Genomic DNA, 15088 nt, shown 5'->3' with positions numbered 1-15088 from the left:
GAACGTGCGTGCGTGCGTCTGTCCGTGTGAGTGTGTGTTTGTGTGTCCAAGAGGATTATATGAACACTCATTGAGTTTACTCTAGATTACTCTTGTAATGTAAGATTGAGGAATTTGTGTTTGATTAACTTTGAATAATTCATAATGTTCTGGTGTCAAATTCATATTTGGATTATATATTTTTGGAAGGTGCTCACTCACAGCAGGAGAGGAACTAATAACCTGCTGAAGGCTGCTGAGGGGGATAAAGGCCCAGCTAATGCCCTGCTCTTTCAAAACACTGAAACCATGGCAACCCCCTGGGAGCTCTGTCCAGTGCCTTGGCCTCAAGGATTTGCAAGGGGGAAAGCTATCCAACAGAGCTCCACAGCTCTGCTCTTAACACCACACGTTACGCACAATTAACACATTTTTGACATTCTTCTGCACACACTTTTCCAGAAACAGTTTCCATTTTTCTTGTCAAGGAAGTATTTACAGGAAACACCATCTTTACACACACAACATCCCATTTACACCTTCATCATGACAGTTGCAGATAAACATTTGGCGTTAGAAAATGATTCCTTTCGTTCACTTCAACTCCAGATGATAGTTATATGCATTCATGCAAAAGCTGCAATGCACACTTGGCCTACAGTTCCATGAAGATGAATAAGCACAAGGTGGATAGTAAAACACCTGACTTTCATGTCACAATTGTGAAATCTACAATCTCTCTTACCGTTCTGAACCAGTTATACAGCCATATTCTGTAATGAGTAAATTAGAAAGTGTGCAAATAAAAAGAGCATTCAAATTTTATTCAATCCAATCTCATCATCTCGATCATCATCTCCTTTCCACTCCTCTCTTGTCGGCTGCTGTGTTCTTCTCTATGTTCTTCATCCTTTCATGAGAAGTGAACAGAGTAGAGTGCCACCCTGCTGAGAGATAGGATCCGTGCTGCAAGGATGGCACTCGCTCGTTCACCCAGTTGGGGCCTCAGAGCGTGTTAAGGAGGAAGGAGATGGCAATGGCTCACGAGTTAACTGCATCTACCCCCATCAGCCCCTATCCCTGGCCCAACAAGTTGAAGTTTAAACCCTCCGTCCCATTACCACTACTGCTGAAATGCTAGTGTTTGTAGGATTTGCATGCCTGCCCATCTCTCTCTCTCTCTCTCTCTCTCTCTCTCTCTCTCTCTCTCTCTCTCTCTCTCTCTCTCTCTCTCTCTCTCGTCTCAAAGAAAAACACAGCCACTATAGCAACGTTGACAAAAAGGCACACAATTTCAATAGTCAACCTGTAAGGAGCAAAGACACAAATCGAAATACAGTGTATTGAATGACAATTATGGTGAAAGAAAAACACAATGTAAAGGCACTGTGACCTCAGACACCAGACAAGACATACTGCAAGTGGCCGGACAGACAGGGACCATCCAGACAAAATAGTGGTGAAGTGGAAAGCAAAACACAGTAATATGCTGTGACAAGAGTGGCACAACAGACGAGACTAGACTAGACTATATAATATAATATAGGCTTTCTGAATAGTAATTACAAGGACAAACATAAGAACAGACCAGACCATCGCAAAGACAACAATTGCAATACTTGTATATTGAATAGCAACTACATAGGTAGGCCTAAGGAAAATCACAGTATAAACACACTGCGACCTCAGACAACTATAGACAAAACAAGAGTGGCAGAACAGACCAGGCTATCCAGAGCAAAGGCACCAATTGTAATATAGCAAGGCAAGGATGACCTGCGCACCGATGAGCTCCCTCTTAATACATTTTTATTTGCATGACATGACATCCCAGGCCACCACGGCCCTTCCTCCGAAATGTCATACAAATAAAAACGGATTAAAAGGCAGCTCATCGGTGTGCGGTTCATCCTTACCTTATATTGAACTTAAGGTTCTACACCCTGCTAAAAGTGGATGTGCGTAAGATTTGACTGGGACCAACTGGTATATAAGCCTACTCTCATTTCGAGAAATAAAGGGAAAGCACGGCATAAAGGCTCTGTGACCTGAGACGCCAGACAAGACAAGATGACCCAGACCAAGCCAGGACACCCAGAGCAAAGGCACCAAGTAATTGCTCATGGTTCATCACTGTCCCTCCAGGGCTCAGACTGACCTCACAGATCACTGAAAGATCACCCTCGGATTTATCCCTCAGGCTGACATCATGAAAATCCCATTTAAGACCAGCGTCCTGTGCCAAAACCTCCTAGACAATCACGGGCAGGAAAATATATAGCATTGGCCTAATATAAAAAGTCCTCTGGGGTATTGCTGAACTGCGCCTCATAAACATTCTAACCCAATAAAGTGCCATTCAAGAATATATCAGTTCACATCAATATGTCACCACTAACATCATTAAGCCTGGACTTAACCAGCATATTGGTAATAAATATAATATAAGGACTTATTCAGACCGCACAATCGGTCTTGCAGTGGCGGGTTTTCCATGTGCTCAATGTCTTCACGTTCCTTCCCGGCTCTGTCTCATGGTTACAAAAGACTGGAACGCTAAATTAATTTTAAATTGGTGCTCTTTCTGCTCTTAAATGCGCTAATTGCACTCTGAAGATGCTGGCTTCAGCATAAAGCGCTGCTCAATTAATCAGCCAGGCATTGTTATTACCGTGACCTACTTTATATTCGTCACGCTTGTAAATGATTAACCACTTGCCACTTAGCCACATGTCTTTGTGTACTGTATACCTCAAGTGCTACTTTATGTAAAAAAAAAGACATGGTGCATTAAAAATGAAGACGATGTATTTTAAAACGATCAAGGCGGGTGCGCTATACACTAATGATCTTCAAAAGAAGAGGTGTCTGGGAGCTATGAGAAGATATCAAACATTTTTTTTCTGAACATCATCTCTGTTCTTTATGGCTTTGTGGCATGCCCATGGGGGCCATTAGTGATGAAACATACGTATGCACCGCTGCAAGTTATTGCATCGCTCAAGATAGTAAGTGTAGTAAGTTTAGTCAAAAAGTATAGAAAAATCTCCTAGGTTAGTGATGTTCTTCAAACTGTGAGTCGTGGCCCACTGGTGAGCCCTGGAGGTATTCCAAGTGGGCCTTGAAATTATTGTCTAAAAATGTCTCAAAATCATGTTTTGTGTGTGCTGCCTTTTCATTTATTGGGTCAGATGTGGGCCTCGGGACATTTGTGAAAATTTCAAATGAGCCCTAAGTTTGAAAAAGTTGTTCAAGATCAACCATTTGCCCCTTCTTGCAGAGCCACTACTAGCTTGCTGTTACTAAAAGGATAATGACCAAGTCCTAGCCTCTTACTGCAGATGGGGTCGCCGGTGGGCCTATTCACGATTTGCTGAAAGTGCTCAACAACATCATAACAACATTGCAATGACAGTACAGAGAGCCTTAAGTAACAGATTAAGACATAGCCATTACAATTTTGGTGACAGTAACGTTATAACATAGGCTCTGCACTAAGGGGTTAAGACCCTTGGTGATTTCAGGAGCGATGTTTCAGAGTACATCTTGTAGCAGTGAACACTGTACAAACAATAACGTAATAATACATAAAATCAGAATAGTGAAGCTAACAATGCAATTAATAAAAACCGTGAGAAAGTGGCTAATGAGTTCTATACATTCTGAAGCTGCTATATGGCACCGGTAAAAAAAAAAACAAGAGACTCACCTCTGTATGTTCATATAGATATCTATGTGCATCCGTCTTCCACATGAAAAATTGAGGGGAAGTGTGCACGCATATTGGATCGAGTCATATAAGGAATGGATAAGAGACATGAATGACTGACTGACTGACTGGGTGACTGACTGACTTGCATTAATAAATGAAGTAGCAAATGAAGCAGCAATCTTTCTGCATTATGAAGAGAGATAGTAAGAGACCATACCATGTCAGTGGGAATATTACACCTGATTCATGTTCGATTCTATACCAGCGGTGTCAAAAGTAAAATAAAAAGTTAAAGGACCAGTTCAGTCAATTTCAACATGCAGTTGTAATGCTCACACTACCCTGGACTTGTCAGTACCTGAGATTTTTTTTTTCTTCTTCAGCCTTTTCCGAGTTCCTGGTCATTGTAATGGGGGCAGGGCTTTTTAAAAATGTATTCCCAAAAAAATCCAAAAGGTTATACAACATCAGCAGACAACTGGCAAACAGCGGTACCTTTTGGGAAAATATTTGGAGTAGGCCTGTGTTAATATTTTTTAAAATGTAAACAAACACTGCCCCCATTAGAATAGCTCGTATCTCGGAAAGGGCTGAGCCGAAAAATGTGGCATCACTGGGTACTGACAAGTCAAGGGTAGAATGAGCAATACAACAGCATATTGAAATGTACTGTAATGTAGATTCATTAGGTATAATGGAGTAAATGGTGTAACCGCTTAGGACACCTCTAGATTCTACACAATGTTATGTTCTGTGTGTGTGTGTGTGTGTGTGTGTGTGTGTGTGTGTGTGTGTGTGTGTGTGTGTGTGTGTGTGTGTGTGTGTGTGTGTGTGTGTGTGTGTGTGTGTGTGTGTGCGTGCCTGCGTGCGTGCGTGCGTGCATCCGCGCAAGTGTGTGTGTGTGTGTGCATGCACGAGCCCATGTGTGTATGTGAATGTGCACGCTTATTTATGTTTTACCTGCTGAGACTATCAGTCTGGTCTTTCATAGTGAGCACAAAAGTGTGGGTCCTGTCAGTGTTGCTGAGGCAAAGCAGAAGCAGCACACGTCTCAGCTTTGATGTGTGTGTGTGTGTGTGTGTGTGTGTGTGTGTGTGTGTGTGTGTGTGTGTGTGTGTGTGTGTGTGTGTGTGTGTGTGTGTGTGTGTGTGTGTGTGTGTGTGTGTGTGTGTGTGCACGCATATGTGTTTGTGTGTGTGTGTGTGTGTGTGTGTGTGTGTGTGTGTGTGTGTGTGTGTGTGTGTGTGTGTGTGTGTGTGTGTGTGTGTGTGTGTGTGTGTGTGTGTGTGTGTGTGTGTGTGTCTTTGCGTGCCTGTGCGTGCATGTGTGTGTGCGTGGGTGCACGAGTGCATGCGCGCATGTGTGTATGTGTGTGTCTGTGTGCATGTGTGTGTCTAAGGAGATGAGACAGCATGTGAGACAGCAGTGAGGTGGTGACTGGTACTCCTGGCACTCCCAGGCCTGGCCTGGTCGGGTTAGGAGCTTGGGAGTGCATTCCTGTACTCCGGAGAGGAGCCTTGGCAGAGATGGCTTCACACTCATCAATCACCAAGGGCTAGACTCTGCCAGGACAGAGAAATGAGAGAGAATCGCAAACCCCTTAAAAAAGACAAATTGAGCAACGGTTTGATTTAACAACCGAAATCAAAAGATGCCCAAAGAAGGTTATGTTATGAAATATTTGCTCTTGTAAATGCAGTCTTTTAGTCTAAAAGCAGAGTGCGGATTTCTCTCAGGTACCCGTAGTCTACTGTTTGTGATTTGGCAACTCCTGAAAATGAGTCCTTTAGATATACACTCACCCTGTACTACAACAGCCACAATTCATGGTTTCACTTTGTGATGGAAGTTGGTTACTGAGAAGATGGGTAAGGGCAAAATACTCTCAGCATAATATAAAAAGTCTTATAAATTCAGCCCTCCAGTCACTTAAACCAGTGGTTCTTAACCTGTGGTGCCAGAGATTTCAGAGGGTGCGCGGAATTTTGTTTGTATTGAGGTTGTGACTAAAATTCTGTAAGTGAACATTATAATTAGGCCAAATCAAAACCTGTTTTGGTCCACATGTCAAGTCATTAAGGAATTGATTGATATCTCAAGCAAGAATCATTGTAATTAATCACGCGAATCATTTTTAGTTCGTATACATGTGTATAAGTTTTGGTTTGGGGTGCCCAGCTTGTCTTGGTCACGGGTAAGGGGGAGCATGAAGAAAAAAAGGTTAAGAACCACTGACTTAAACCTTATGCCAATGTATCAAGAATAGCCTGGTGAGCCAGACCATAACAGTGAATCGCCATTGCACACCGAAAAAGGGTTGTGTCTGATCAAATAAACAAAGAAAACCCTAAAGAGTACTGTCCTTCGCTTATTTCATTCATCTATGTTTTAAGTAGGATTCAGCACCCAGTTTTAAAAAACTGTGAACAATTATCAGTCAGTATGGTGAGCCAGTATGGTGATCTCAAGCCGGACTGTACATGTATTTTCTGCTGCTAGGGCCTGTGCAAAGCTATGGCTAGGCTAGGGATTCTCAGGCATACACAACACATTTTTACACAACACTCATGGGTGCTGAGAGGGGGAGACTAATAACGTCATCAACCCAGCCCAACGCTGGATGTTCTGTGTTGTGCATTACTAGCCTGGCTATAACACAATTATACAGCTCTCCTAGTGTTAGGGTGGACAGGTTGCCTTGTAAACCAAGTTCTCATAGGGCAACCTGTGTCTTTTAATGCCTCTGCATGCTGCTGGTTGAAGCTGTATTAAGCTCTTTCCTCTGACTACATCGTAAAATGTGAAGGTTCTTCAAAGAACCCTCTGTTGCTCTTAGAAGGAAACCAAAAGTTCCCTCAGGAATCCCAGTGGTTCTTGGAAGAACCTAAAAGTTTGTGGAAGAACCTCCAGATAACACAGATAACTTTTAGGGACCTACAGAGGCAACCAAGGCTTCTTTGAAGAACCTTTCATTTTTACAGGGTAGCCACCAGCCACAGAACTAGTGTCTTCACCTTCAACCTGCTCCATCAAGGCTTGGAAAAATGCAATTGACCCCAATTTGGGGAGAGATTGGAATTTCACAACTTGACCAGAATGACTTGGTCACGGTATTTTGTACAGTGGCACAGGAAATATGTGCAAGCCCAGGCCAGTAAAAAAAAGTCTGTGATTACTATCATTCTTTTCTTTGCCTGCGGCAGCAGCACCATTCATCTTATTCTATATAGGCCTACTTCATAACTGACTCATTTCTTTTTACTGATAATTTGTACAGACTGGCTGACAGGTCTTGACTTGCTAGCACTTAAATGTGCAAGCAATTCTTTATTCTTACACTCTGATATACTTAATCTGTGGTTGAATAATATATGCATTACATTGCACTTAGCGGTCGTTTTTATCGAAAGCGACTTACAGTTATTTACAGGGTATTGGAGCAGTGTGGGGTTAGGTGCCCTCAGCCATGGATGAAGGTGTAGGGAGAGGTAAGAGTGGGTTTCAAACCGGCGAAGCTCTCTCCCTCACCATTAGGCCATGGCTGACCTCACATAGGCCTACCAGAAAGCAAAGTGTCATACTACTTTCTTCTTGCAGCATCAACTTCTTTGAAAGATTGACTTTTTTAATGTATTTTTAATAGCGTTTTTTTAATGGCTCGAAGCATGTGGTGTAGCCTACTTACACATTGAATTCACTAAACTAACTTCAAAAATGCTACGTCGCTCTTTGTAATTTATTTGAAAATATAATCTTGACATCCCCTGTTTGTCTGCATCTATCAGTCCTCTTCCAAAACCCAGACGGTAATTTACATGATTGAGTGTGGCAGTTTTGGTCTCACATTAAACACATTCAACACAACCGTTTGCCATTTAGCAAAATGTCAAGCCACTGGCCACAGTGCTGTTCCGTAATGAACTAAATTTGTCATAGCTGCCACTTACCTAACCCTTGTGAAAAAGGTTCTGTTAGGATTGCAGTGTTTCCATGCCCAAAACACTACATTCACAACATTAATATTATTACTAAACTGATGTGTTCCTGCTTCGGGGGTTTACTTTCATGAGGAAAGAGACACATTGTCTAGACTCCAGATAGGAGCTCTACAGATCCTACACGAAACCTGACACCTGGTGGATACAAGAAAGAAATGCAGTGAAAGTAATCCTACACACTTGTCATGCAATACTACTATGCTACTACCACTACTACTACTACTATGCCACTGCACCCTGAGTAACCTGAATGTGTGTAACCTGAATCTGTGTACGGTCATGATGACACTACTTATACGCCCCAAGCCATACAGGGACGATGGCCATGGTTCTTTGTGTCAAGGCTCCAACATTTTGTGCAGAAGAAAAGCATCCCACTCACTTACTATGCAATGGGGCATTGTGAAATTAACATTTTTAGAATGAGACATTGTGAATGTGATACGTATATCATCTGACAAATTTAACTTTTATCCAAAACAATACTAATACTATGTGTTTGATTATTTACTTTGTAACTCAGGGTATACAAATCCAAGGGCAAAAGTTCATTATAATTAATACCAGGGCTCATTGTCCCTGGATCCCTCTGTTACTTTCTCTATTCAATGTACATTGTACAGTGGGTTGAAAAATGCATGCCCAAACTAAAATTGAATGAAATGGAGAAAAAGAGGGAAAGATAACAGGCATATTGACACACGCAGACACTAAAAGGCAAGCACCATGTCAAACCCCACAAGCTTGAGTTCCCCAAATCATTACGTTTCAGCTGAATGCAATCCTACAACTCACATTGCAGATTAGGTAAAGTCATAAAAAATTGCCACTGTTTTCTATAAAATTCTTAAAACGCAACTGCCATCAAACCCCACTAGGTGGTGCATTACACCAACTATATGCTTTTGCTGAGCTCCATGCTGCATCTACCCATATTCGTGTCCAGCTTGACTCTGGAATCAAAGTTTTCCTCCTAAACAGGGTACTTCACTGAGTAACTGGGCAACCTGTCTTACGATCACCTGATCCGGTCACTGTTACGCTGCATCTACAATGGAAAAACTGGTGTGAAAACACTGTAATAACATTGAAATAGTGGTGTAGCCTACTTACACCATGAAACTACTTCTACTTTTAGTTTTGACACCTCTGCTTATATCTCTGCTGATCCCTTCATAGCCTGCGTGTATAATATAATATAATGTATGCATCAGTTAATGTCTTCTCTTCACTGGACCCCAATGAGAATAAGTCGGCATAATTAGTCAGCATAGAAAGCCCAACTGGGAAACTCCAACTCCCATTGTCATTGTGACACAGCACTCCACAGCACACAAGTGAACACTGCACACAACAACATTGCATGTATGCCTCACCCATGCAAGGGGGCAGCCCCCAATGGCGCCCGAAAGGGAGCAGTGCAGCGGGACGGTACCATGCTCAGGGTACCTCAGTTGGAGAAGGATGGAGGAGAGCATTGGTTAATAACCCACATCATCCCCCCACCCCCCAACCTGGCGGGTCGGAAGTCGAACCCTATAGAGCAGAATCCGATAGTTTCCTAAAGTAGCCTATTAAATGGTATTTTACAGGTGCACTATTGTAGGTCTAGGTCAACTTTTTTGACATGGTAGTAAGGGAGTTTTGAACGAGAGGGTTACAGGTTCGTATCCCACTTTTCCAGTAGGCAGAATATGTCTCCTTACACATAATGTAATGTGAAAAATCACTTATAATTTGGCCTAAACATTATTTGCTGAAAATTAATGACACATCTTTACGTAGGATCACATAAAAGAAAAGAAAAGAAAAGAAAAGAAAAGAAAAGAAAAGAAAAGAAAAGAAAAGAAAAGAAAAGAAAATCAGCAGGACGATATGGGAAGGTGATAATTTCGTCAAGATGAAATAAAGTGGGAATTGTGGGATCGTAGAGTGAAAAAATGTAGTGTATTTAAAAAAAACTGTTTTAGTAGGCCTACATAGTTTCGTATTACTTATAGTAGGCTAATTATTAGTATTAGTATTGTTATTAGTCAATAATAGTAGGCTTACAGTAAATAGTTAAAATAAACCTAGGGCCTAGTTGTTAGGCTATACCACATGTGTAAAATAGTAAGGACAGGCCTGGTGTTTTAAAATGTAGTAATATTTCTTTGTAGGCTACTATGGTAAACAGTAAGCCAACTACTATAAAATCTACTTTAAAAAAACGTTACTGTAATTGATGTTTGAAAACAAAAAGCAAATTACAAACTCAGAACAAGCCAGTTGTAGCTGTTTTTTTGTTTGTTTTGTTTTGTTTTTAACTAAGGGAAGTCGATAGGGGGTAGCATTCCTCCAAAATAGCCCTGAAAGGCGCTGCATACAAATAGTAGGGCCTTGTAGAAATCATTTTAAACACGTGGAAATCTAACCATCATTACGCCACATAAGCTATAACACCATAATAACACAGATGCATTGTTTAGTTTGGTGAGGAATTGTTATAGGCCTACTATAACTGTAACACTATTTTGTAATTATAATCAGGTATATTGTTGTGGGCCCTATTTTAGTTTAATTAATTAACCTTGACGAAATTATTAGGCCTATGTCAAATAATCCCAAATACTGAGGGGTAATTTTCTGTTTGCTTCTTGGCATGGTTCTTATCAACAGCGCCATCAGCGATAGTTTGGTTGGAGAAGGGTCTTGGTTTGTTTTTGAATTTGTGGGCGGAGTATCTTTAGCGTAACGCCGCTCTGCAGGCTTCAGCTACAAACACAGCAGGCTATTGAGTCAGTGCGTGTTCTGCCTCCACCGGCGTGGTAGCTGATCTGCCACCACCCCGGTTATCTTTACCGTTGCTCTGTCTCCACACGAAGACCAGTCGGGGCGGGTAGTCTACTGGTTACATTGCATGCTCACTGGATGTACCGAGTCAGAAATACCCGATTGTGGTACTGGACAGAGACTGGAGCCGCCAAGACAGGAGAACGCACCTTCGCCTCTGCATGTGTGAACGCATAGGTATTTCAGGCAAGGCCTCCTTCTGAACCGGTTGAACGAGACGAAGACATCACATGGGAGTAAACATCAGGACTTCTCTGTAGAATGCTAATGTATTTTTGTATTGCTCGTTACTGGGGAAGGTAACACTTTAAGCGCAAGGCTACCATTCATTGCTGTCCGGGTAGGCCTATCGGAATTCTACATTGTATTTTCCAACAGAACTGTGTCAATGCGACATTGAAGGTTTCCTTGACGCGCGGAAAAACCCGACGCATCTTGGGACTATATGCTGTCGGACACGTATATACAGCTGAGCTGAGAGCAGAGCACAGTCACCTGTTTTGAAAATGGGCAACAGTTTTTCCAACGTATCGGCCTTCCAGTCGCTGCATATTGTGATGCTGGGCTTGGACTCCGCTGGCAAAACGACTGTCCTGTACCGTCTGAAATTCAACGAGTTTGTCAACACCGTGCCCACAATAGGATTTAACACGGAGAAGATCAAACTGAGCAATGGCAATGCCAAAGGTATCAGCTGTCATTTTTGGGATGTCGGTGGCCAGGAGAAGCTCCGGCCCTTGTGGAAATCTTACAGTAGGTGCACGGACGGCATCATATACGTTGTGGACTCGGTAGATGTGGACCGCCTTGAGGAGGCAAAGACTGAGCTTCACAAAGTCACCAAATTCGCAGAGAATCAAGGTACGCCGCTCCTGGTGATCGCCAACAAGCAGGACCTGCCCAAATCTCTCCCCGTGGTTGACATTGAGAAACAACTGGCTCTGCACGAACTCTCTCCATCCACGCCATATCACATCCAGCCCTGCTGTGCGATTATAGGCGAGGGACTTACCGAGGGCATGGATAAACTTTATGAAATGATTCTCAAGAGACGGAAATCGCTTAAGCAGAAAAAGAAGCGGTAGGGCCGTCATACCCATGCACTATAGCCTATATGTGACATTTATGTGCCCTTTTGGTATCTCATACCAATCATCTGTTGCACCGTTTACATTTTAATTTGAAGTGTTTCCAACTTGTTGTCATTCTCATTTGGGTTTGTTTGTTTGAACACCTCATGTGTTATCTCGGCGCCACCACCATGGCGCAGGTGGTTTGCTGTGATGAACTGAACAAAAAAAACTCGAATGCTTACGACAGAACAAGATAAAAAGGCCTAGAACGGGCTGGCCCGTCTTTTGTTGCTGCTTTCACTGAATTTTCAAACCGGATGGTGTATGGAAGGAGTTGAGCACTGTGAGAATTTTGGGGACATGGAGTTGATCATGCGTAACGCCCGTGCTCTCATTCTCGCACACAACCATTTTCTCTTGGGCATGTAAGATGGATGTGGCGGATGAGGAGGACCACGCGTTTGGAGTCGGCTCGTATGCTGCCAATTTTTCATCAGTTGACAACCACATTAAACATTGATGTTCATGGAGCTATCGACGCGTAGGGAGGACTGCGCGACGCCACACCTGTTCCATCGTGACATAATACTGTAGAACGAACATATAAATTTCGCCTCGGTCTCAGGACTCAGTGGCAGGTTCCCACTTTGTTCCTGGAGGCACCGAAGTAGCGTATTATACATCATGCAGCATGGACTGGAGAGTGTCCCTAGATTTTGCCTGCTACATGGTTCACTACTGAGCACTTTTAATTTCTTACCAAAATAGTAGAATGAAACACTGTATAGCAGAAAAAAGAGAGATGCTGTTCGTGTAATGAAAGCAAACATGATAACTGAAGTATTTTTGTTATTAAAACATTTGAAACAGTAATATATTCTTGCGTTATTTGTAATTACAGGTCTTGCCTCTCTAGGATTATTACACGATTTCATGTTTTCAGGACGCTCTGATAGAGTATGAGAAAATGTCGTATGGTTAGTGGCACTATCACTTAAGTTATGTTAAGCAGTACTGGGTTGCTTTTTTCATTAAGCCACAATTGGGGGCCGCCTTACCATGTTAACCCCCAGTTTAAAAGAGTCAGCCAGCCTTCTCCCTGGGGGTGGGGTGGGAAGAAGAAAATGCTAATTTCAAAGTCTGAGCCTGGGAGACCTGTTGGGAAGCTATTACAAAATGCTGACAAGAAAGAAAATACCCCTGCCACATTTGAAAACAGATGTCCCAATCAGTTCTTTCATCACAACACACCGTGCTAATTGTTGAGAAGAACCCTCACATGCAAGGCCTGCACTTTTCTGCTGTGCTAGCAGCAACTTTTAATACTTGTTATTATACACTGTCTCCTAAACGTTACCACAGATTTATATTTGAAATGTATGAATCCAAGATGCTGTGCTGGGCTTGCTACCATTTTAGGCTTGATATTTGTATGGGCTGTACGTAAGTGTGCTATAGTCCTAAGACATCAATTTAGTTTAGGCTGACTGCCAACAGCTAGACTACCAAATGACTGGATCTTGCATGTACTACTACCATCTCTTCATGTAAACAATCTTTATGGCTCACCTTTATGATGGGGCATGCATCTGGATTCACTCACATGCACGAGAAGCCCAGGACATCCGCTTAAAGCGTAGACCCAAGGCACCGTGGCATTTGAGATGTTAACGCTTTACCGTCATCTGTTTCTTGTTTAATGGCCTGTGTGTGGAGTGCATCCCATTTGACTTGTCATGGTAGCACACCGTACAGCAGGAAGGCAGGAAGGTAATTAAACCATATGATCTCCCCGCATGAATGACCCGTCAAGAGAATATTGGCACTGGAATATGAGACTTGGTGAAGATGAACTGCTGAAGTATCTGCTTTAATCAATACACAGGCGCCCGAGTAGATTGCACCATATGAGATGGTGTTCCTGTTTGTCAGGGAGAGGCATATGTGCCCGGCAAAAAAAAAAACAGTGTTTTCTTATCTTGACAGAGTGACAAGGCAGTCATCAGCCACATTGGTGACATTTTCAGAAACTGGTTTGTGTTACATGGATCATTGACTTGAGGAATGGGCTGTCTGTGGAATCTGAGTTGCTCTTGAGTTAACTTTATGGAACTGCCACCAGTATGGGGAATGCTTGCCACAAGATAAATCATCAGGCGTCTTGCCATATTTGGCGTCTGCACAGCTTAGTGTTTCAGAGCAATTATAAATTATTGTGAAATTAATTACACTCTAACAAAAGTAGCCTGGCAACTAGCTGTATTTGTATGCATTTTGCTGATTTAGAAACAGAAACCAAATAAGCTCCCTTGATAAAGCCTACAATGATAGCTCTAATTCAGCTTGTATGACTTCTATCCATCTTTCACTGTGTCTGCATACCTTTGAAGAAAGGAACTGTTAAACAACACAGGCCCCAGATCTGCAATTCAACATTTGACTCAAGAAACTAACTACGACCATGTTATAAAGAAAAGTCTCTGAGAGCAACATTCAACACATCCATACAGATGCATGACCATTCAGAACTTCTTACCGTGTTAAATAGGAACTTTTTCACTGAGATCAACATTTAACATGGAATTCAATATATGGTCCTATTTCTCTTCCTTGCACTGAGAAAAGGGAGTTAGCTCATTTCTGTGTCTTTGTCTGGCCAGCAAACACAGGCAAGACAAACCCCTCTTTTATCCTCGCAAGTATCTTATATTTCAGCAAGCTTTCAGCCACATTGCACAAACAAAAAAACCTGTTTCTTTGGAGGGCCTTGCGGCTCAAGTTCGCCAGTGGAACCACTTCTTTTGTTTGGGTCACGGAAGCTAAAATTACAGGTTATCAGGCCTTTATGGAGGAAAACCCAACAAATTTGAACAGGAGGACAAAGAAAAGACCCAAGACTCTTGTAGTTTTTTCATTATTTGCTTTACTTGATAGATCTCTTTGACTCATTTGACCCAAAAAATATTATTCGGTCTATTTATGTTTGGCATGAGTTGTGTGAATAGCGGAGTTGCTAGGGAGATAGCTTGGGATAGCAAGCCTAGACAACAAACATCTGCTAATATGGGTATGATTATTTAATGAGCGTGGCTAATGATTGGAAGGAGACGCCTCATGTCTTTAAATGTGATCCCACGCCAGATGACACGTGAGAAGGGTGGGTGCAATAGGTGAATGGTCAATGGTGTGTATGGTCAATGGTGCGTGCACGAGTGTGTGTGTGCGTGTGCGTGTGTGTGTGTGTGTGTGTGTGTGTGTGTGTGTGTGTGTTATAGGCTGGTCTGGTTCAGTTGTTCCTCAAGGACATCAAAGTTTCATGAAGATAGCTTTCTGAAAAGGTTGTCTACCTGGAAGCCATGGCACTGTACCTTCACATGCACCCACGCACGCACGCACGCGCGCACACACACACACACACACACACACACACACACACACACACACACACACACACACACACACACACACACACACACACACACACACACACACAC

The 15088-nt window shown here is 42.5% G+C and overlaps 1 protein-coding gene across 1 annotated transcript; it reads left to right on the top strand.

The window, feature by feature from the left end:
• The first annotated feature begins 10484 nt into the window (after window positions 1-10484).
• Window positions 10485-12467, top strand: arl4cb (ADP-ribosylation factor-like 4Cb). The gene has a single exon (XM_063214712.1). It carries the CDS (start codon window positions 11028-11030, stop codon window positions 11604-11606), a length of 579 nt encoding a protein of 192 aa, XP_063070782.1. The 5' UTR covers window positions 10485-11027; the 3' UTR covers window positions 11607-12467.
• Window positions 12468-15088: the final 2621 nt, after the last annotated feature.

Source organism: Engraulis encrasicolus, chromosome 13 (genome assembly GCF_034702125.1).
Source record: "Engraulis encrasicolus isolate BLACKSEA-1 chromosome 13, IST_EnEncr_1.0, whole genome shotgun sequence".
NCBI classification, from domain to species: domain Eukaryota; kingdom Metazoa; phylum Chordata; class Actinopteri; order Clupeiformes; family Engraulidae; genus Engraulis; species Engraulis encrasicolus.
The sequence above is the reverse complement of the archived record's forward strand: the minus strand, read 5'-3'. Positions and strand labels throughout refer to the sequence as shown.